Raw genomic sequence first — 24,673 nt, 5'->3', positions numbered from 1 at the left:
GGAAAATTGATATGTAAAATCTGCCCTCCTTAATACTGGATTCCATGTGTACTTTCAAGTGCAGTCTGAAGATTAGGGAGGCAGCTCTCAATAGTACCCTTAGTTGCCATGGCCTTTGTTAGACACAACTAAGCACTTTCATAGGCTTAAGAAATTCACTGAAGTGTTAGCAAAATATGTGGGGGGGGAATCAAGAAAAAGTTCATTCCTCCTTTGAACACAAAGTCAAGGTAAGAAGGTAAATTACAAAACAAGCTAGTTGCTAGACTAGTGTGCTGTTTATATGATAGTGATTACATGTGGCTATCGAAATAACTGGCATGATTAGTGTAGCTACCTTTACTGCTTCAGGCCTTTCTGGATTATTTACTCAGCAGAATGCTTGCTACATGAACTTGTTTTCATTTTACACTTCAAAGTCTGTTTCATTCTCTACCCCTAAACCCAGAAACTGTGTCAAAGCAGCTGAACTCGTAAAGTGACCTGCTCTTGGCCCAATGTTCATTGTCCTAACTTGCTCACTATAAACCATGAGGATATTTCTATAACCATCCACTAAACATGTGTTTCTTTCTATTTACTTTCTTAAATAAATGTTATAGATTATATTTCAAATGACTGGAAAACAACACTATAGAATTTTTACTTTATTTTACTGAGGACCCAGCTAACTATCAGTCCCTTCGGGCGCAATCCTATGAGATGTGACCTCAATTACTGTAAGGCCCTGAACTCAGAGGCTTCTGATCATCCAATGCAGGGTGGCAGAGACAATCTTTGCTTCCCTGTCCTCCTGCCCTCCATTTGTCACTAGATGGGATTTTTTGCCCATCTAGCTGTGGTGCTTCATCCCTCGGGAGGGAAGGAGGCCAGAGAGGCTTCAGGATAGCTCGTATCGTGGGCTCTCCAGTCTCCTCCCCACTTACTGAAACGTCCCCTTCCCCCTTTCTCTGTGGTTGAATTCCTGACCTCAGAGCGCAGCCAGCGCAGTTCGTTCCATGCCAGCTATACGGGGTGGGGTCAGAGCTCCAATTCCCCACTCCAAGGTCAGAGCACTGTCTCTGACTTCAGATCGGGTAATCCTAAATATCCTATGGCCCCTCAGATGCTGTCTAGGGGCCACAGCATTGTTCCCTCCACCAGAGATTGTATTACAACATTTTCTGTGGGAGTGTTACCCAAATGATATGATATGTGTAGTAAAGGGGTGGGGAGGGGTCCCTGCCCACAAGGATGTTTGCTTGGGGAAGAGTGGTGCAAGTACACACCTATCACTCCTCTGATAGCTTCTATCCTAGCTACCTGCCACCTCTTTCTGTGCACGAATAGATCCCATGTGCTACTCGCTCCTGCTTAGATGCACATCTTCATCTAATGTCCTTTCCAAACAGTCATTTTTTCACACAATACATGCACAGCTCTTACTCATTTGTTACATGAGACACCAACTAAACATCTCTCTTGAAGGTCATATTTCTGTTGCACGGATAACACATATTCTTCGCACACAAAATCGCACTGTTCTATTATCAAAAGAATATAGCTGTTCCCTTCCCCCAACTAGTGCATCAACTGCAACAGAGTGTGCTGTAGCGGGTTTGACACCAGAAGACTTGGCAAGGAGTCTAGTGAGTTTCCACAGCCATGCTATTATTAATGTATAATAAAGGGCAGTTTTTTGTTTCTTCGAGTAGGCCCCACATATATGCACAACTTCTGTAGGCTTCTCACGGTGGGAGTCTGGTATCAAGCAGGAACCAATCCATATGTTAACAATTGTCAGTTGTCTTACACCGATATGGCTGTAACTCTCATGTTGACAGTTACGCAGCTGCCGAATTTCCATCTGTTTGCTTTACTTTTCTAAGCAGATAAGGGCATGATATTTTATCTCACTGAGGAGATGAAGAGGGTTTCTTCCCCACACCCACCCCATGTTGGAACATTGGGACCTCTTAGTCATAGAGAAGGTAATTTAAGCATGTCCTAGAATATTGGAAAAGGGTATAAAGGATGGGGTTAAGGCCCAACCAATTTGGTCTCACTCCATGGGGGAAAATGTGCACAACCAGCCTGGAGAACTTTGGTCCTGGGAACAACGTCTCATACGCTGTTGATGGGGACCCCAGCGTATACTCAGCTGTGACAAAGGTGCCAGCTTCATCGGCTGAAGATATGAGTGAGCTTTTTTTGTACTTTTATTCTGCAAACATTTTATATCAATACACTGGCATTCCTTTCACAAGTGCCTAGTTTCAACTTGGTAAACCAAAGAATCTATTTTGACTGGGCCCTGAGTAAATCAGACCTCCAGATTAATACACATGCCATCTGAAAAGTGGTTGTATAAGTGCCATAGGCATCTATTGGAGAGTGCCTGTGACATCACTCATCACAAGCAATTGTCATGCCATTTTATTTTGTTTCGTTTACTACTTAAAGGCTAATTGAAGGCTTGAGTACCACTGAAGCATTTGGAGATAATATTTCAGAGTTACCTCCAGAAATAGTTTTGCAGAGGGTCAGATAGAAGGGAGCCTGAAAACACAACTCAGCGAGAACGCCTCTTTCCTTTAAGGACTCCTATTTCCTTTAAATCTGAACTGTTTATGCAACACTGGACCAGAACTATTCATCTGGTAAGAATCCTGAAGGCTCCCCATACTATTCACAAGTCACAATGACCTTTCTGGCATTTAGCTATAGGCATAATGTGGTGGTAACTATAAAAGCTGCACAGAAAGGGTTATTTAAGATTATTTTAATAGACCTTCTTACTGGAGATGTATAGGCTTTGAATTTTAAAATGCCATCAATGAGAAAAATGCAGAAACCTCTTCTATCACACAGAGCAAAAACACTGCAAAACACTACCGGACATAAGCACGTCAAAGAGGCTAAGACAGCTGAGCTATCAATCAGCATTAGGAAAGAAGCAGTTCAGTTAATTATAGTCAAGACTCTAAGGAGGGCAGGATCAAGTTCATTATCTTTTTCAGTGCCTCACATACAGCCTTTCAAGGAGCATTTACAAGATGTCAGGATTTGTCTGAATCTGCCTCGCAGGCTTTGGCTGCTGCATCCAGAAATACAAAGAGGAGAGGGGAATTAAACAGGGAGACCGGTGGGGCCACTGCTTCCAAAGCTGTGCCAATGGTGGGAAGGTGGTGCTAGAAGGCAAGCACACTGCTCTCAATCCATGGAGCAGTCCAGTGTTAAAGGGAAACTTGAAAAAATGAGAAGTATTTATTATTCTTTTTTAATCATCTTGATCATAATTACCATTAATTACAATATATACACACACAAACATTTTAGGGATGAAAAAGAATGTGATGAGGCACCTGTGGACATGTATGGAATACCAAGTCAGTCTCTCCTACCTGCCAGCCATGTGATCTGGGAAGGAGACTGCCAAGGCTAGGACAGAGTTATGGGCATGGCACAGACAGGTCAAGAGCTGGAGGGTGTACTTTTCCAATCAGGATCCCAAAAGATCAGAAGCCTGGGCAACAAGCTGGAGAAGCTGGAAACTGAAGTGCAGAAAGGAGGATGCACTGCACAATTAACTCAGCAAAGGCAGAAGGCCGAATGCACTGCTTAGTTAACCAGGCAAAGGTAGAACGCCTGCCTCCATTATTGACAATCGGGTATGGTCTATCTATCTATCTATCTATCTATTTATTTTATTTTATTTAAAACATTTGTATCCCACCCTATTTCATTAAGGTAACATTAAAAGCTAGAGGGTTTATACCATCTACCAATTACAGGTGTTCCTGTTCCACAATACTTCTATGTTGGTGCTCTGAGTCCTGATCACACAGAATCCATAGTAGCTTTTTAAGTTAGGTCCCAACGTCAAGCTCTGATCAAGGATAAAGTGATACCCAGGCAGGCAAGCTGTTCCAAAGTTGCAAGGCAACAAAAATTAGGTCTATGGATCTGGATCCATGAGGCCAAATGGCGAGCTACCTCGCTGAGCTATTATATCAGCACTGGTTGGCTACTGTGAGAAGCTCTTAAGATGGTGAATTAGATGGACCTTTACTCTGATCCATCAGGATTCTTCTTGTGTAATTGGTAGCTGTGGAGGAAAAGACAAATCCAGTATATCACTGAATAATGGCTTACCAAACGTAGTCTAAATGTAAGTGGTTAATTAGTCTCACTCTATAGCATCCTTCCCCAACCTGGTGTCCTCCAAATGTGCCCTCCAACACATCTGGAAGGCACCATGTTGGGGAAGGCTGCTGTAGATTACTACTTTCAAGCAGTGTAAATATCTTAGATGCTACTCAGGCTTAGAAGTTAGAGTGATTTTATTTTGTTTTTAGTATCTATAATTTTAGTTTTTAAACCATCAGTGAGAAAGGTCAGTAATAATTTAAACAACAATAAAAATATGGTACAAATTATAAACTATTGTTATCTAACAATAAATTAATGAGCAGGTTAATTGGAGATAGGGTCAATCATGAATTCCTTTTAAGATGTTATAGAAATTTACAAACTTAAGCTAAATCTTCCAATATTCAAGGCTGCTATTTTGATATGTATATACATAACATGTTACAGCTGCAATCCTACACTCATTTACCTGGGAGTATGCTCAGCTGAACTTAAAGGGATTTACATCTACGGTAGACACATAAAAGAATTGCACTGCAATTTAACTGGTTTAAGTAATTCCATTTGCTTTCTAAAATATGGAAATGTGTGTGTTATTTTTTCAAGCGCTATGGAAGGGTTCCTAAAGTTTAGCATTACTGTCCTCATACATTCAACAGGAGACCATGCTAACCGGCTTTCTTCATTCTTACTATGAATTGAATTCTTTGAAGTTTATCTTGAGAACAACTCAACTCCTTAGACAAGATTACAAACATATTTTGGTGCACTAGAAGCATTGTGAGAGATCCCACTGAGAACAGCATATGCTTCTTAAGTGCCCATCATCACCTTTTAAGCTCTTCAAACATAGAGAAAAAAACTGGAAATATAAAAAGTACCCTCTTTCAGTACATATACACCATATTCTAACAAATATATCCTTAGAAATATGTATTTTAGATGCTTTGTCTATGCTGTTGGGTTATATAAAGTCATTCTCTCAGACAGACTGGTATATCTTGGTCATAGAAAATGAACTTTCATATATTATGGACAATCAGTGCAGCAGATCATCTTTGGATTTCAGCTATTGTTAGGGATTGGGGGGGGACGACAACATTCAGTTCACATTTTAATGCAAATGTAGCCACTTTCACACTTCCAAAACACTATGGCAAACCAAAGCTCAGTTAATCTTGAAAATGTGCAGTTCTTTGAATTTTGCAACACAGCTGCATGTATTATGAGAAATGTGCATGTATTAGGAGAAATATGCACAAAAATACTTATGAATTTTCATGCAAACTTTAAAAAAAAATCTGAAAGATTGGGATGAACCAAACCTAAGACTGGAAAAATACTCAAAGTTTGAGATGAATGAAATTTAAGATTGGAAAAATTAGAAACTAAGAAACACAAAAACTGACAAAAACTATCCACAGCTATTGTGGATGTATTTTTTTTCAGCTCAAAAGAATACTGTTCTAGTCCGCTGTAATGAGAACAGCAGGGTCCCATTTGACTAAAGGCCAAACTAAATATATAATTTGTCATGTAGTTAGTCCCAATGTGCATGGTTTAAAAAAAAAAAATAGCCAGCATAGGTGGAGAAAAAATGTGTCAGGACTGTGGTGTGGGGAGAAAGAGGGTTAAACCCTTTTGGTACAATGGGAGATTTCCTCCCGTTGTGAATACCAGGCATGGGGTACATTCTGATCAGGATCATGGTGAGGGAAAAATCTTTAAGCTCTCTTCCCCCATACCACAGCCCCGCTCCTATTTTCCCACCACCATCATGCAATGGAGCTTTAAAGCAAGCACGCCAGGGCTATCTAAACAACAAACATGTCTAGTTTGACCCTAAGTGGAATCTAGTCCAGGAATGTTAATGTGAAAATCAATCTGTTAGGCTTTAAGAGGCACCTGTTTGTTCTTTTGCTGTCTTAGAAAGTAGCCCATATAATAACCCTCTCTGATGATTAGTGACTGAAAGTTTGTCTGCTAAGCAATTTTGTAAGAGAAAAAGCAAAATTTATTAATTGTGAAGCTTAAATAAATATACATCAAAACATCAATTTTATATTTTATATAAAGAAAAAAGATTATATTGGATTCAAATACTTGTACGTATATTGCTATTTACACTGTGCAATTCTATTCTTATATAATGTGTAACTCAATTCCAAACAGCTCGTGTGTGTGTGTGTGTGTGTGTGCGCGCGCGCGCGCGTGTGTGTGTGTACACATGTACTGGTGATCTCTGATAAGCTGCAAACTTGTAACCAAAGCAAACAAATCCTATCATTTCCTATAATAATGAGCCATTCAGTTATCCTTGGTACAGAAACTGTTTTTCAATGTTTTGCAAATAACAATCTTGATGTAATCAGCACTGGATCATATACACATGTCAAGGAAACTATTTTTACATAGGGCTTCTCCACATGGGGTTTTTATCCTGCAATTGAGATTGGCCACTCACGGAAGGTTGTGGGTCCTTTACATGACATCATCAGCCTCCAGTGCCTCTCTCATACTTTCCAAGGATTTCCACAGCTTAATTTGAAATGGAAATAATAAAAAGATCCATTTTCCATTTCCTCCTGAAAAGAGGAAATCCTGCAATAAGAGGAGCTAGACCACAGCACCATCTAGTGGCTGCATAAATTAAACATATTAAACTTGCGGATAAAGGAGAAAAAAGGGGGGAAAGGAAGCGCATGTAAAGGGTGATCTTAATCCCAGAAAGAATCTGGAAGCCAAAGCCCTGGTAAAATCATGGGACAAAAAGCCTCTGTGTGGAGAAGCCCATAGTTCAACAAGCAAAACAAAACAAGGACAGGACTGGAAAAATAAATGAACATCCAACATTTTAGCAATTGTTTTCAGTATCGTTTTCCAAATAGATTTAGCTCTATCATATAACCACTGAATGTAAATAAAATCAACCTTGGGGCTTGCAAAACCAACACCTTCCATTACTATATCTATGTAACTTACATATATTTCAAAGGTGATAAATGCCCTTGCATGGCCACCTTAAAATTATTCACTTGGATAGCAAAACAATGGAAAGTAGGCAACCTATGAAGAATAAAAGTTGCCAGACACCACCAGATATATCTCATTGAAAATCTTTTCCCCATTTTACTATATATTATTTATGCCAGTGCAAATATGTTTCTCAGGCTGCAATCCTATACGCACAAGACCACAGTAAGTATTCAGTAATGCTTCTTTAGTTGCTAATATTTCAAAAATTGTACATGTTTTTAGTATATTAAATTACGCTTTAAGGTAGGTAAAAAAATATCCAATATGAAGGTATTGGAAGAAAGATAGCTCTATACTAAAATAATTAAATATTCCATCACAGAGTCTTGCAGCCTTGCTAAGAAAGTTTTTGGAAAGGATTGGGAAATTCCCAGGGAAGTCGCATTGCTATGAATCCGAAACTGCCTGTATGCTTGCTTCCACACCCTCAGAATATCTGTTCTACCTATACATTTATGTATGTATGTATGTATGTATTTATTATTTAAAATTATTTTTAGGCTGCCTTTAAGGGTAAAACCTTCTCAAAGTGGCATACAAAATAAAAACCATACAAAAATAGACAAATAGGCAATAAATATGCAATAAAATACTATAAATCTATAAAAACCAATTAACATTATGAAGACACAATAAGACCCCAATTCTCTCTTTTTCAAAGAAAGTAGACCTGTAATATCCACCCTTAATTTCTTACTGAAGTACAAAACAATTTGATTCAGAGAATTAATGGTGTAAAATTCAAAGCAATTAAGTCACTTCCTCTTTTAGGATTTTTTCTTAGAAAATATTGCAAATATTTTTTTTAAAGGCACTCGATTACATGAAAAGAAATTAGAAGCTACAATTACATTTTCAGGTTTTGGAGGTAGGGGCATGCCAAGAGAAGCCCTCCACAGAATGAAATAGACAGCACAATACATGGCATTTAAATGTAATCAAGGCAAACATACATTCAGCATATACCTACAGAAACTGAAGATATATTTAATACCTTCCCACCACCCCAGAATCAGCAATCAGCATTTTGTTCATAATCACAGGCTTACTATTTCATTCTAATGCTGTTTTCTCTTTCACTCATTTTTTGTAGACATGCTGGAGTATATAGAACTTGATTTCAAATTTCAACAAATGTAATTTGTAGCCTGAGGAACAGGAGTTATTCAAGGAGAAATGGCAGACAAATAAGTAGAATACCTTACCTACTGCAGTCCACATGAAGCAGGAGGTGGGATGCACTCAGTGACAATGCAATCGTATGCCACTGTCCATCTGCTAGCCGATACGGAAATACTTCTGTCCTTGACTTTCCATTAAATCTGTAGTGATATCTTATTTCATCTCTCAGACCACTGCTTTCCAGTTCAAAGTAACTGCATTTAAAACAAGGAGAATCAATTCCCTTTTGCAAATGTTACATTATTCAACCATGTGTCCTAAGTCTTAATGAATGCTGTAGCTGAAAATCAATTGATTTTTTTTAACTATGTTAAAAATAAAATTTAACCAAGCTCCCAAAATACTATCTCAGAACCTGTAGCCAGAATTAGTCTCAGAGCTGGAGCTGGGAGTTAGCCATTCACCATTCAAGGTTGTTTCCCACTTCAGACTGAAAATCCCATGTACCTGGTAAGATTGGCTCCAGGTTTGAGGGGAACCTGAGCAAGGTGCCCTCTGGTGGTCCTTTCCTCTGCTGGTGGACTCTGGCAGACGTACTTAGTGGTCGAGGCAGGGAACAGCAGCAACAGCACTCTGAGGTGACTGGGTCTAGCCACCATTTAAATTTCCCACAATACCCCACAGCAACAGTATATTGGGAGTGTTGTGGGAGTCAAAGTGGCAGCTAGATGTTGATGCTGCTCAGTGCGCCAAGCCAAACTTTTTGAAAGTGGGGGTCTGCGCAGGCTGGGGATCTTGGGCCCTGACAGGATGCCAAGTGCTGGTACTGGCCCTGGTCATATAGGATCCATTGCTACTCTTCAAGAGCAGTGGGCGGGACTTGCATTTTTTGCATTTTTGTCCCTTCCAGGTCAAAATCCTATGAAAACAATAAACAAATCAAATCGGGGAATTAGGGTTAGTGGTTGGAAGGTGGATTCTTGTTCACTATTCTTACATGTGACTGGTCTGTTTCCATTCTTACAAAAGGCTGATAAACTTTTGGGGGCAGGCACATGGAGTGCTCAGCAATGTATATCAGTTACATTTTTTCCCACCCAAAAAATATTGACTGCATCGTGAAATGGAAAACTCTGACAGACTTGCTCATGCAATAAATTACTGACTAGGAATTTGTGCACAAATGCTTGTCTGGCAACAGAAACAGAAAGTATAAAAAATGAGCTTGCACCATCTAACTCACAACACATACATCTAGTTTGAATAATGGTTAAATGTATCCAAGCAGGAAAAAAATAGTATTTAAACAAAAAATTAAAGCAAAATATTTCAGCCTGAAGTGGAATTTGACGAAAAGGTAAAAAATAATAAACGCAGGCCCACACACAACCACCTATCTAGGGGGTAGAAATACATGCACCAAAGAACAGAAGATGCATGATTGGAATGGTGTAGCTTTTCTTGTTTGAGCAAAAGATGTTAGCACTGGGCAAAAGAAACGGGGCTCTCAATAAATGGCAAGGGAGCTTTTATAAGGGGACTTCTAAATTTGCACCTAAAAATGACTTTATGCTTGCAATTTATTTTAGCTTTGCTGTCAGTCAAGCAAAAAGCTCTGTCAGTCCTCAGAAACTACAAGCTTCTTCTAGTACTTCACTGTCATAGAAAGCAGTGAGACAAATATTGTCAGTGAAGCTTCATTTAGAAACTTAAATGTTTCATAATTGCCTTCCCTTGTCAAGGCACAAAAAGAAATCACTTGTGTTCTTTTACCTCCTCCTTAAGATAAGCTGTACAGAAGATAATTTTTTAAAAAAAGATTCTGAAGTAAGGTGGGAGAACGACACACAGAGAAAAGCATTCTCAGTTTTAATGACCTGAGATCAACATATTGTTTCAATTAATTTGTAATCCCATATAACTAACCGCCTCTCCATAGATCAGCCCATGCATACAGGCCCTGCTTGTGTGGCTTTGCTGCATCAGATCAGAACATCTAGGGATAGGGGCCTTTACCACTATAGGCCCTAGGCTTTGGGATTCACAGCCCACTGAAGTACCTCAGTCATTTTCACAGCCTGCAAACAGCACACCCTACCGACTAACACAGCAGCACCTAAAATGGTACAATAACGACCAAAATGTCAGAGATTCCTTGTACCAGAAACTGAATACATTTTCTTGCAAGCTCTGACATTTTCTCTCACAAGGTAAGAATAGTAGCACATCTGCTCTCCCCTTGTTGTACAGGCTGGGTTGTACAAGCTGATACATTTGTGCAGCTGATCCTGCCCTTAAACATGGGTTTGGATTACATGGCTTCTTGGTCCCTTCCAACTCTGATTCAGGGCTGGCTCCAGTTTTGAGGGGGCCCTCAACAAAGTGCCCTCCGGTAGACCACTTCCTCAATCAGTGGACCCAACAGCAGCACTGAGATCTACACTCAGAGGCTTGGAGCCACCCTCTTAAGTCTCACCATGTCCCTGACACAGCATTGTTCTAGGCCCTTGCAGGAAATTAAATAGTGGCTTCAAGCCACTTGCTGCGGGGAGTGGGCAGGGCAGGTGCCAGGGCGGCAGCAAGTGCTACTGGGATGCTAAGGCCCCAGCAGTTGCCCAGGAATAAGACATGCTGAAGGGGTAAGCTTGAGAGACAGACAGACTGACAGACAGACATAGTTCTAAGAGTGCATTTGACAGTATGAAGACTTGCAGTAAAGATATTGTATTTTTATAGGGTTGTGGCTGGTCTGAATGAGCACGCTCCGGGAGAGAGCGCAGGACAGGAAGGCCTGGCGTGCTATGGTCCATGGGGTCACGAAGAGTCGGACACGACTGAACGAATGAACAACAACAACAACAGCCCAGTATTTCTGACTGCAAAGAGATTCAGGGTCCCTTCAAACTTGACTTCTGTAAGTTGAGCTATCAGTGTACATGGCTCTTAACATCTGACAAAGGAAAGATAATAAATAGCCTGTAATATTCTAGTGATGTGTTTCAGTGGCCTAAGAAGTCATAGGTGATAGGCAGAGATGACTCATATTTCTTCTCCTCACTCCCACCCCTCTGGAGAGGGCAAGTGATGTCTTTGCACGTAGCAGGAACTCAGACTGTGCTGGAACTGAGACTGAAAGGAGGCAAGGAGCTGAAATGCAATGTTGCAAATCTTATGGGGAACAAGAATCTGTTGGAGTGTTAATGCTGTGAACACTCATCTTTTGCTCGGCCTGTTTATATGTATAAATAAACCTTATATCATAGAAATGGCATAAGTCTCAAGTGACCTTCTAAGGGAACTGAACCCTGGGTAAGCACTCGAGCTCTTGAAACTTCTTAACTCTCAGAAGTGGGGTGCACAGGCTAAACAATACTTTATACAAACACAGATACACACACAAAGATATTTCCTGAACACATGTGTAAATCACATGTGGTTTCTATAAAAATTAAAACAAAGCCTTTGTTCAAAATAGAGCCCCTTGGGGCATACTCCACACTTGCAACACAGACATATTTCAGCTTGGGTCTCTTTCTATGCAAGGATACTAAGGAGAGTGATTTTACTGATACTTAAGAGAGCAATCCTATGGTCCCTGGGTGAACATCCCAGGGACAATAAGATGTCTCAGATTCCTCCCTCCAAGGTTGGAGTCAGTGCTATGACCTCGGAAAGGGGAGTCGGAGATCTGACCCACCCACCCCCACTTCCTTGCAGTCGGCACAGACAGAACTGTGCCAGCTGCCCCTCTAAGGTCAGAAAATCAACCTCAGAGAGGGGGAAAGGGGGGCATTCCAGTGGTCAGGGAAGGGAGAAGATGGTACAGGATACAATTTATCTTGAGCCTCCTTCAGGCTCCTTCTCTCCCCCTTCCAAAATGCCTTCACTAGAGGGGCTGAAAAGCCTGTCCAGAAAAAAATCACAGATCAGAGGGTTGAGGAGGCAAAGATCACCTCCGCCATTGCGCTCACCCTGCTGGATTCAGCCCAGGAGGGCAAAGGCATCTCCAAAGCCTCTGAGTCCAGGGGCTTCCAAGTAGCAAGAGCACAGTCCATAGGATTGCACCCTAAGACTGCAATCCTGTGCCTACTCACTTCCAAATAAGGTGTTCTGAACATAGTGAGATTTAACTCTGAATACACACACATGGGATTGGGTTGTAGGTAACTACTGTAGTTGTTGGTAGCTACTGGGCAAAATAGTGTTTTTCAATAAGACAGAAAGAAAATGTCTATGCAGTGCAGTCATAAATATTGATAATTTCAGAACTGAAAAAATGCAGAACCCAGGTAGTTGGAGGAAATAAAATAAGACTACAAGATTACCTATACAGGTGATCTATGGATGGTCCTAGTGAGACATAGGATAGTACCTGGATCCTAGCACTTTTGCCAACTTGCTAGTCCCTGGATCCAGTAATCCAAAAAGTACCCATCCCCCAACAGAAGGTGTCTTCCACTTACAGAATGGCTGTTTTATAACTCCTGCTAGAACACTGAATGAGAAAAGCAAAACTGAATACAAATATATTCTTCGGCTTCTGGAGAAAGTTATACTACCTCCTGCAAAAGCAGAAATGTGAGATCAGCTGTAGAACCTACCTTTTATAGTACTGGGTGAAGTGTTGTGCAATCGCTTGCATTAACAGCTATTTCCCTTGTGTACATGCTTCTTTGGATTCAAACCAATAACTACAATAAATGAATTCCTGTGCCATTCTTTTAATGCTCAGACTCAAGAAGTCAGGTGGTTCTTTAAGATGGAAAAGTAGTCGTTGACAATCAGTTTGACAGATGGTCATAATACACTTTGAAAAGATTACAGGTGTAGACTTTACCCTCTTTAGACACTTCCTTATTACTTTTTTTACTTTAAAAAAAAATCTTGGGATAGCTTAGTCACAGTGGTACAGGTGCTAGTAACCTCAAGACTGGATTACTGCAATGCAATCTACCTGGGGCTGCCCTTAAGGTTGGCCCAGAAAGTGCAGCTAGTGCAGAATGCAGTAGCTCGGATGTTGTCGGGGGCTGCCCTTATTCAGCATGTTAACACCTCTACTGAGGGAACTTCCCTGGCTGCCTATTTGCTGCCGGACCAGGTTTAAGGTTTTGTTGGTGTACAAGGCCCTAAACAAATTCGGATCAGGATATTTGAGAGAGGGCCTTCTGCCTTACCAGCCTGTCCGGTTGCTGAGCTCATCAGATGAGGTGCTCTTGGTGGTTAAGCATCAACCTGGAGCCTGTTAGGAATCCACTCGGAGTACAGCCTTTAGTGTATTGGCTCCCTCTGTATCGGCACAATCTGATTTGAAAGGTTTTAATTCTGTATTATTATTTTACTTTATTTCTCTTTTATCGTTCACCACTCAGATATTTTATTGATGGAGAGCAGTATATAAATTGTGTGTAAATTTTAAAAAAAAACTGAAATCTTATCTTTTTATTTTTATCCACCCTGAAATTAATCTTGCCCCAGCAAAGGCTACCAAGAAGCAGAGATGGTCACTAATGACTTCTGTGAAGTACTGAGAGGTCGTGATCCTAAGCAGGCGCTCCACTAGAATTAAGGGACAATTAAGGGACATTTATACCTTTAACAACAACAACAGCAACAACAACAACCATTCACTTTGACATAAAGTTTGTTAATTTCAATATGACTTCACTTCCTCCCTGCCCGTTTAAAGAAACACAGCTTGTTTTGGACTGAGACCACACTAGCACCTTGATCCGAAACATTTCATGCAGAACTATGGTTACAAACCAAGGCATTCTTACTTTGTCGTAACATCCCCCGAATTCAATGATTCTTAAGAACAGGAATGCCTAGTATTGGGTTTAAGTCCTATTGATTTCTCTGTAGCCAGTCCTATACTCCAAGAGTGCCATCCTTCACACACTTAATTGGAAGCAAGTTCCATGAATTTAGTGGGAATTTACAGTCAAGTGAGCATGTGAAGGAGAACAGAGGCTGTCTGTGAAGGTTTGAGGCCTACAGAGACAAGGAAAAGAAAAAGGTCAGGCCTAGAGGCCTGGGATTTTGGGGGGGGGGGTAACCTTGAGAGGAGTAGTTTCATTTCCCTTGATGTTTTCATTTTCCTGAAATAGGTTTCATTTCTCCAGGTTTGAAACAGTAGTTTCGGTTTGGGGGAAGGAGGGGACATAAACGGAGAGGTAGACCAGAGAGAGAGAGGAAGACATGAGAGTCTGAAAGAAAGACCAGAGCTGAAAGAGAGAGCAGGAAGAAGCAGTCTGGAGAAGTCTAAGTTCAGCTAGGGTAGCGGAACTTGTGTTTTTGCAACCTTTATTTTCTCTTAATGCCTTTTGTATCACTCAAGAAGGGGTGTACAGATCCCCTACCTTTCCAGTCTGGGGGGAAGGTCCATGGGGGGGAGGTGATCCGTCCCTTCCCCCCTCCCGGAATCCGTCCGGGCTGGCTCTGCTCCGTAGGGATCCTGTGGAGCCAGCCACCAGGTCCGCACCACTGGCGACACAGCCGGCCACCATTGCCGTGCCGTATCGCTTCACTGAGCTAACTAACTCCGGACACAAATGGCGTCCACTACGCCATTTGCAGCCGTAAATCTGGTAGATTAGCCTAAATGCAGCCATTTACAGATGCATTTAGGTAAATCTACCAGGTTTACGACCACAGATTGCGTAGTGGATGCCATTTGCATCCCTGTTTTTCTCGCAATAAGCTACACAAATATTAGTTAGTCCAGTGAAGCGATATGGCATGGCAATGGCAGCCAGCTGTATCGCCAGCGATGCGGATCCGGTGGCCGGTTCCTCAGAATCAACACGTGGAGTGGAGCTGGCCCAGACGGATTCCAGGGCAGGCGGAGGTGAGTGCTCCGTTCCTCCACGGGCCCCAAAGGGGCCGGATTCTTGGAATCCGGCCTCACTGGGGTCCGTGGCGGAATTCTCCGCCATCCCTACACTCAAGTCTGTTCTGTAAATACCTTTAGTTGTAATTTGCTTGCTTTAATTTACCAGTAAACTGTTTCATTAACACCCAAGTATCTGAAGTGCCAATCACCCACATCTACAGCCTAAACGACACGTTATTGGAAAGGGGAAGTTTAAAAGAAGGAAGGTGGGACTCCTTCCCACCTTCTTAAGGAGATCCTTAAGGAGTTGCTCAGGGGGTCCAGGTGATAAGGGGAACCCTGACACTGTCTAAGGCACTTGTCCTTCCATCTCCCTCTATCCTATGCCCAGCTGTCAAGAAGCAGTCCACAAACCAGGCCTTCCTAACCTACTGGGGGATACGTGGCTCAACAAAACTACAAGTGAGAAGGATCTTGCAACTGTTGTCAATCACAAGCTGAATATGAGCCAACGATGTGATGTGGCTCCAAAGAAGGCAAATGCTCTTTTGGGCTGCATTAATAGAAGCATAGCTTCCAAATCCTGGGAAGTACTAGTTCCCCTCTACTCAGCACTGGTTAGGCCTCATCTTGAGTACCGTGTCTGGTTCTGGGCACCGCACTTTAAGAAGGATGCAGACAAGCTGGAGAGGGTTCAGAGGAGGGCAACAAAGATGATCAGGGGACTGGAAACAAAGCCCTATGAAGAGAGACTGAAAGAACTGGGCATGTTTAGCCTTGAGAAGAGAAGACTGAGGGGAGATATGATAGCACTCTTCAAGTACTTGAAAGGTTGTCACAGAGAGGAAGGCCAGGATCTCTCCTTGATCATCCCAGAGTGCAGGACACGGAATCATGGGCTCAAGTTACAGGAAGCCAGATTCCGTCTGAACATCAGGAAAAACTTCGTGACTGTTAGAGCAATACGACAATGGAACCAATTACCTAGGGAGGTGGTGGGCTCTCCCACACTGGAGGCATTCAAGGCGAGGCTGGATGGCCATTTGTCAGGGATGCTCTGACTTGGATTCCTCCATAGAGCAGGGGGTTGGACTCGAAGGCCTTATAGGCCCCTTCCAACCCTACTATTCTATGATTCTACCCATCACTGTGAACTTAGGGACAAGGGAGGCAAATCTACAACCCAGGGTTCCTTGACTCTGCACATCCTCTACCACTTTTGACTTGAACTGATTTATTTGGACAGAGTTCCTGTGTCTGCACAGTGTCTTGAGTTTGTAATCTGGAGGCATTCAAATCAATATGAGTTTTGCCATTGACCTCAGTGGGCTGTGGATAGTAATCTGCAGCCCAAAGCTCACTTACAAGGGAGTAAGACCCATTGAACTTAGTGGGACATACTTCTGATTAGGCCCCTGTGAATTTGGTTTGCACTATGCACTTTCGTGGTGGTGAGCTGTGTGTGTCACATGGCCTGCCCTGTGCCACCTCAGCTAGTCTGTGTCAAGGGCTCCTTGGAGGCCTCTCTCAGACTAATCCAGTAGCCAAGTCCAGACACAGACAAAGGGATTCTTTTCAAAGCTTTATTCCTCTTTTACAACTTAACAACTCTACTGTTAGCAACTAGATATGAGCAGCAGAGTACCTATGCCCTAAGTGGAACAGTTGGTCCCCGTTTGAAAGGGAATCACTGGCAGACCCCTGAACTTAAGGGCTAGGGAGAGTCCCTCCCCTTTTCCCTTGGATCCTCTGGGCGCAGCCGTTGTTTGCACGCCAACCGAGCACTATGCCTCCTTTCTGCACCCTCCATTTGGCGCTGCTCTCTGCGTCGGCATCGCGCGTCCATCAAGTCTGCTTCCCGCGCTCTGTCAATCCCAGGACTACTATCTAAGCTAGGAATGCTGGTGGGAGGAATCTCCGTCAGCTGTTCGCCCTGGGAAAGAGGAGCGCGCTCCTCTCCCAGGAGCGGCTCCTCTCCCTCAGAATCAGAACTATTCTGGGATTCTATGGGCTCAGTGTCCACCCTGACAGTCTGCTGCCCTCAAGGGCAGTGGAAGATGTTGTCCCACTGCCAGTGTTGAAGTAAGATTCACATGCCAATCCAGTCAGCTTTCATACATGGAATATGTGTGTATGTGTGTGGAGAGGGGGGAGAGATCTTGTCTGCCCCAGGCTGCAAAATGTATTGGACCAGTTCTGTTTTGGTTATTGTACTTCTGAATAGATAAGGGCTAACAAATTCTTGCATCTAACCTGTCCTTGTTTTGTTATTTGACTGCTTCTAAAATGCCTTACAAATATTTTACACACTACAGAAGTACATTTTTAAATGAAAAGTATTGTGGGCTTACTCATTAGAAACACACCTATGTGGCTTGGGTTATAGTGTTCCTTGCTCTTTTATGTCTGTGTTGACAAGCATGCACAAGGCAAGGTGAGTTGAAGTCACCAAACTGGTAATATACAAAGGGAAGAAAAACCTTTCTCTCTAACCTCCATTTCTTCTTTCAAGTTCTTATAGCTATTTTAGGCAAAAGAAGAAACAAGCATTTCCAGGTTCTCTACAGCAACCAAAACAACAACAAAAACAAGTTATGTCTTGCAGCATTCAGTGTCTGTATAAAGGCATTTCCTGGTTCTTGGCACCGTCAATACAGCTAAATAGAGCCCGCTCATCATAAACAAGCTTCTAACCGCTACAATAGCACTGAAACTTACTTGGAAGAAGAGCTCAAAGCTTTGTCAAATGTTGCTACAAATGTCTTGAACACCTTCCCAATCATCTAACCAAGGAGAGAACTGAGATATTGGGAAGGTAGTTCCCTCTCATTAGCGCTGACTGGTTAAAGAAATAGCTATGTGCAATTTAGAAGGAAATGGGAAAATTGAAATATGGAACATTCTAACAGCTCCTAATAAGAAATAGAAGATGTGAGCCCAGCTTTTAAATGTGTAAGCAATAATCCCTACAATAATTGCCATAACAACAATAAATTACAAAAATATAATAATGCTCCCAGGTAAGTAGCATTGTTGCCTGACTTAGCATATAATGCATGCCTAGCAATAGGAGGCCAACAAAGACTTATAATTCTTCAATATCCATTTTACTTCTATGTAATTACCCTACTAAACATGTATTCAATTTAGATCACCCTCCTACTCAACTTCTAATGTGCCAAAACGAACAAAGACAAGGAAAAAGCTGTTAAATTCAGCCTGAGATGTCAGAATAATTCTGAATTTAAAGTATAACATTATGCTGTTCTTTGGAGATAGAGTTGAAAGTAAGATGATGACGATGTCTAAGTTCTTCAGTGCCATCCAAAACCCTCCTTTGCCTCACACATAGGTACTGTGACATGAAAACAACATTTTCCTGCTGAAATGTATTGTTTGTATAGTAACCTTTTTAGAGCATATTTACACGTAAGTTTTTATGAGGCACTAAAAGCATCGCAGTTATGTCAGGGTAATCCATTTCGGTTGCTCAGCAGCATACAACAGCACAGAGATGGTTATTTGAAGATGCACCGACACCCACCCCACCCAAAATAAGGACTAGGTTCCAAAGTACTATTTTAGGTGAGCATAAAGACTCTTTCCATGCCCAGTGGGAGTACTGAATGTTTCTTCTTTGAACAGTCCAATCCAATGTCACATCTTGAATCGCTTTTGAAACTTTGCCAAGTTTAGAAGATCTACCATGTGATTTGTTTGTTTATAAAATGTAAACACTCAAAAAAAACCCACCCCTCTCTATTTTTCTTAGTTGGGGTATTCTAAAGGCTTTATTTTAAACATATCTAAAATGTCGATGGACAAAAGTATTATAATATTTTGTATTCTAAATATACACCTTTGGTACTTTGATTTTCTGCTGGTCACAAGGAATGTGAAGCTGCAGGGCATGACTTAACAACACTCAAAAAGGGTGCTTTGCCTGAGTAATGTTTATCTCTGCACAATTTTTTTTACTGATTATAAAGGAATGCAATGAATACACAAAATGCTGATTCTTCTGAGTACACTGCAAAATAACTAGGTGTTTTCATTGTATGTGGCAGACAGACAGACTTCAGCACATTCCTATCTATTATCTTAGGTGTTGGAAAAACTGCTTCTTTGGCACAGGCTGACAATCAACTGCCTAAACAATGGAATAATATGACAGCAAACATCTATGTCCAACAAAATTCTCCCAAATCATTCTGTTCCTCCCAGTGTCACTCATTCTGACAGAAAGGATAGAAGAGGTGTTACTTTTCACCTAGCAATCATAGTCTGCATCATTTTGGGGAAACGTGTAATTCTATGTTGCAAAAGTTTCTAAGGAGACACTACTATATATTTATCTGTTCATTAACTATTGAGCTGAACCTACCAATCTAAACAAAACTGAAGTTGTTCTGTCTAACATCCACATTCAGAGCCTAAATCGAGATTCTTCACATAGCACTAAATAAAGGAATATGTAGTTAAGCTAAAGTACAACTTCTCTTAGTACTAGGCATTTTTTTCTACTGGGGCAGTGAACAGGAATAGCTATTGGCAATGGTCTTCTGTTTTCCCCCTTCTTATTTAGGTTCCTTTAGTTCTGCATTATATAATCTTGCAGCTTGCAAGATAAAAAAAAATTAGCTTAAAACTGGCCCAGCATTGAATACAAGATAGAAACTATAGGCCTTGCACCAAAGATGGGCCATGTTAGATACAGATCAGAGATGATTACTATACCTATTGTGCCAAAAAGTTGTGGTATAATCTATTGCTTCACACACATGCACACACACATACACACACATATAATACACACGCGTGCACACACACACACACACACACACACAGAAGGGGAAACCCAGTGAGCTCAATGGAGTTCGTCAAGTCCCCTGAGCTCTGAGGGCCATAGCCTGGTATGCTAGTAGTGGCAGCACCTCCATCTTCCCCAACTATTATTTAACATGGAAAGCCACTGACACATCCATAGTTAAGCCTGTTGCTGCCTGTTGCTGAAGAGCTCAGCCTAGCTGCCATTTCAGCCTTAGCACCTTGACGCAAACCTTCACTCTGTCTGCAAGACTGTGCAAAGGAAAAGCTTATGCAGGCAGCACAGAAGTAGAAAGTTGTGGCATACCATAGATATCCTGTTTTGATGGAAGGGGTGACTTATCCATGATACCTAAAGAAGTGAGACAAGTCTAGATGTACACAAATACCTTACTCTACACCTAGCTCCTATTGAATCAAGCCATTCTGGATGCACTCTTGTATTTGGCCAATCATAGCCCAGGAAAGGGGGGGAAACACCTTCAGAAGCACCGCCACTACCAATAAACATATAAAGACTCACTAGCATTCCTTAATTTTAGGAACCTCCACTCAAGCTTTGCTCACAAAACTCCACTTGCATTCAGGGTACTGAGCCAGTTCATCTTAGATAGCCATTTCAATTTTGCACCCATGATAAAGAACAAGCTCTACTTAGATCCCCCTTTATGCTTTTGGCTCCTCTCTCCCTCAACTAAGATCTTAAAAGAGAATTATTTCCAATAAGTAGGCAGTTGGCAGTTCATGGTCAGCCTCCTACCTGCTTTGCTCCCTGCCCCCCTCCCGCACCATTCTCTAGCTTTCCTTCCTTCCCCATCTGTTTTTGTTATTTTGCTCTCTGTATAGTCAGGGTTCCACAGGAAAGCACACCTTTGTGTCCCTGCCCGGCTCCATGTTTTTCACCAAGAAACTGCACAACAGTTAAAGGACTGCTAGGTTTTGCTGGTTCCCCAATTACAAACTCACAGAAGAACAACGCTTGTGGCCTGTAATGAAGAACCTCTCAACTGAGACATTCAGCATCCTGACCCCTCTCTAAAGAGAAGACTTTTTGTCCTCCTGCTCAGGAGTAGATCGCATCCACCATTTGATTTCTTCTAACTTCCTCTCCTTCTCTCTCACTCCCTCTCCCGCTCTCTCCTGCCTCCATCCTCTCTACCTGTGCAATACAAACTGTGTATCTCTGATGTCATGTTTGTCCCATTGCAATCAGACCTTCGGGGTGTCTAACCACTTTCAGAGCACCCGCCAGTGTCCTCATTTAGAGTAAAGCTTCCCCTCTATTCTCCCCCATTTGCTCCTATGCTATTCTATCTAGCACAGCTTCTCTCTCCTTTTCTATCATCTTGTCTCTATAGTCTCAAATAGGCTGTTGCAGATCTGGTTCCAGTACTGGTTTTGCACTGACTAGTTGAATACTGCTCATGTACATGCTAATTTTTACTTTTTAATCTTGTAATAAAACTGTATATCTCATTATTCTGAAGTTCTGCTCTGCATGTCTTCTTGTTATTTCCCCACTTGGACACCCTAACTAATGCCAAAATGCACTGTGACTCTGGGTTGAAGAGCCCTGACATGCGTCACTCACATGTGTGTGGCACACAGTTTAAAGTATTGGACCTTAGCTAGCCTTTAGTGCCAAAAAGGGGTTCCAGTTCCTAGGCTACAGATAAGAACTTCTCATTTGATTGCTACCTGCTCACAGATACAGCTAAGGAGACTTAGAGATTCTGACTAAAGGAAATTTAGTGTTAATCAGTGATGATATCTGAACCACACCACCTTGATTAGTCTCTTGTCACCATTGTGTGGTAAATTCACAACTGCACCCAGCTCTAGGTATCAGAGATAACAATATGTAGTTGTTTATATGGCCCCTTACCCTAAGATACAATAGAGGCAAATCAAGAGCCCCTAATTATCCTGGAACTCTTCCCTTCACTTTCAAGCTTGTTTTAACTTCTAATTAACCCCTTGACCATCTAAACACAATCAAATTCTGGAGCAAACTAAAGCTCCATCCACTCAGGATTGCTGACTATATAAAAGAAGGCCTTGAAAAGAGGGGAAGGCCATCCTCAAATGGGAATAGCTAATGAGTAACTTTATACATCTCACTAGCATAATGAAATGCAATTCTCGGAAAGAATGGCTGAACTATGGGTAGAGTGTTTACCCATAAAATGGTTTGCTTATGGGTAGAGACATCTCTCATTTGGCTCCTGAAGCCACCAGGAGATGGTCAATGTAATAATTCCAAATATTTAAAAAGCCACTTTTATGACCAGCTGAGTTTGCATAATTAATTTAGGATAATTTATCTGGAAAAGGTAAAGTAATTTTTCCAGTAAAGACTACAGAAAACACAACAGGGGTGTTTATGCCCATAGAAAAATACAGTATGAGGAACCCCTAGAAATCCATACGCTCCAATCCTAGATAATCTTGATATATTTATGCCATCAACCCTCACCCTTAAGTACTTAAGTTGTCATCTGTTCTATTCCATTTGTTTACAGTGTCCAGCCACTGAGTTTCAACATCTGGTTACTGTCATCATATTAATGCTGTAAGCAGACAACTGTCAGGCCATTGTATATAAAACACCTGTTCTCAGTGGGAAGCCTCAAGATGCTCCTTTGGCAGTCGTTCTCCTTTCATAATGCTTAAATCAATAGTTGCTATGTAAAATGGAAAGGTATTTTGTCTTGCTTCTGATTGGTAGAGAACCAGGTAGAGAACCAGGGGTGATTAAAGTCCGCTGAAGTCAAAAGGAATCTTTGTATTGTTTCCAATGGGGGGTTTCAACTGATCTGTCAGTGCACCAATATTCCATCAGTGATGAAAATATATCTTCTTTCTCAGAATTGCTTCATATAAGATTTGACTATATGTGTGCCACTTCTGTGTGGAGGAAAATACGTGAATTCACATACACTGTAATGTGCAGCAAATATGTGTCTATTTCAGCATGCGTACATATGAAAGAAACCTACCACCAAGTGCAGCTTGTTGCATTACAGTTTGCATGCAATACACACAGTTATCCTACACAGGCATGACATCTATGCAAGGGAGGGAGGGGCTTAATCAATGGTTGTTTAGACTACTGCAATGCACTCTATATGGGCCTGTCCTTGAAAAGTGTCCAGGATCTGCAGCTAGTGCAAAATGCAGCAGCCAGATTACTTTCTGGTATGTGCTTTGCTGACTATATTACACTGGTCCTATATCAGTGGTTTCCAGTTTGTTTCTAGACATAACTCAAAGGGCTGATGCTTACCTATAAAGCCCTAAGTGGTTTGGGGCCAGGATATCTGCAGGACCACCTTTTATCATATGAACCTGCCCATAGTTTTGTTTCAGTGGGCTTGTTATATGTCCTCCCACTAACACAGAGATTAGGTTACTTGGGAACACCGGACAGGGTCTTTTCTGTGGCAGCACCCCAACTGGGGAACTCCCTCCCTAGGAAGATTAGATAGACTCTTTCTTTTTCAGTTTTAGATGGTCTGTTAAAATGTTTTTGTTCAGTGGGTGCTTGAATAATTTTTAAATGTAATTTTGCTCTCTCTTCTTAAAAATATTTTTCAACTGTTTTAAACATTTATTTATAATGGTATTTGTTCATTATGATATTGTTTTATTCTGGAGTGATCTCTTTATATATGAGGGTTCTGGGCAACTAATAAATAATTGTATAAATCAATCAATAAACTAAGTGGCCCAAAATGTGGCCACATAACAGTCGTTTTTGCTCAATCTAAAGCTGAAAACTATGATTGGACATAATTATCCCATTTCCTGTCACCGTATATCCTGTTACTAATTGTCCTTGATTGATGCTCCATTTCATTTCAATGAGGATATAAAAAAACATTATCACATTTAGTTTGAGCAAGTATCTCAAGTCACCCTTCCAAGACACTGTCCCACTCTTGATCCATTATCATACCTATTTCCCCCTTATTTATTGGTATTTATTTAAATGACATATATCAGGGGTCCCCAACATGGCACCCACAGGTGCCATAGCACCTGCAAGGCCAGGATGAGGTGCCCTTTGAGCTATTCTCCCCCTTTGCAAGTGAACAGACTGATTCCTCCATTCACTTGCGGGGGGGGGGGGTCCTCCTTGCCAAAAATGGCTGGGGGAAGGGAGAGGTTCACTCCTACCAAGGGCCTGGGCCTGGGCCTTCCTCCAGCTGATTTTTTTTTTTTTGCAGGAGGGTTTTTTCCCTATGAAAGCTAATCACACACTGGCAGGAGATTACCTTCACCCCACCCTCCAGCCAGTTTTCATCAGGAGGGGCTCTTTCTCACTCCATGCCAATGAATGGAGAAATTGATCAAATTTGCTTGCATGGGGATAGGGAGAGAGAGAGAGAGAGAGAGAGAGAGAGAGAGAGAGAGAGAGAGGGAAAGAGGAGCCAGAGCATGAGAGACCAGAGAGAAGGGAGGAGAGAGAGAGAGAGAGAGGACCCAGGGAGATGGAAAGAACGAAAGAGCCAGAGAGAGAGAGAGAGAGAGAGAGAGAAGGCAAGAAGAGGAGCCAGAGACAGACAGAGAGAAAAGTAAAGAGGAGCAAGAGAGGGGAGGAGAATAAAAGCCAGAGAGAGAGAGAGAGAGGGAGGAGACAAGAAGGAAGGAAGGAAGGAAGGAAGGAAGGAAGGAAGGAAGGAAGGAAGGAAGGATTTGGGGGGGAGAAAGGGAGCCATAGAG

General features: G+C 41.7%; 1 protein-coding gene across 1 annotated transcript in view; it reads right to left on the bottom strand.

Moving 5' to 3' along the window:
- The window catches only part of NELL1 (neural EGFL like 1), a 673,415-nt gene that overhangs the window by 540,084 nt on the left and 108,658 nt on the right, over nt 1–24,673 (bottom strand). The window contains exon 4 of the mRNA XM_084852331.1: nt 8,373–8,543. Within this exon, the coding sequence (XP_084708457.1) occupies nt 8,373–8,543 (171 nt within the window). The remainder of the gene's footprint in view (nt 1–8,372; nt 8,544–24,673) is intronic.

Source organism: Heloderma suspectum, chromosome 1 (assembly GCF_057233095.1).
Source record: "Heloderma suspectum isolate Gila_16-S chromosome 1, 16-S_ref, whole genome shotgun sequence".
Taxonomy (NCBI): Eukaryota; Metazoa; Chordata; class Lepidosauria; order Squamata; family Helodermatidae; genus Heloderma; species Heloderma suspectum.
The sequence above is the reverse complement of the archived record's forward strand: the minus strand, read 5'-3'. Positions and strand labels throughout refer to the sequence as shown.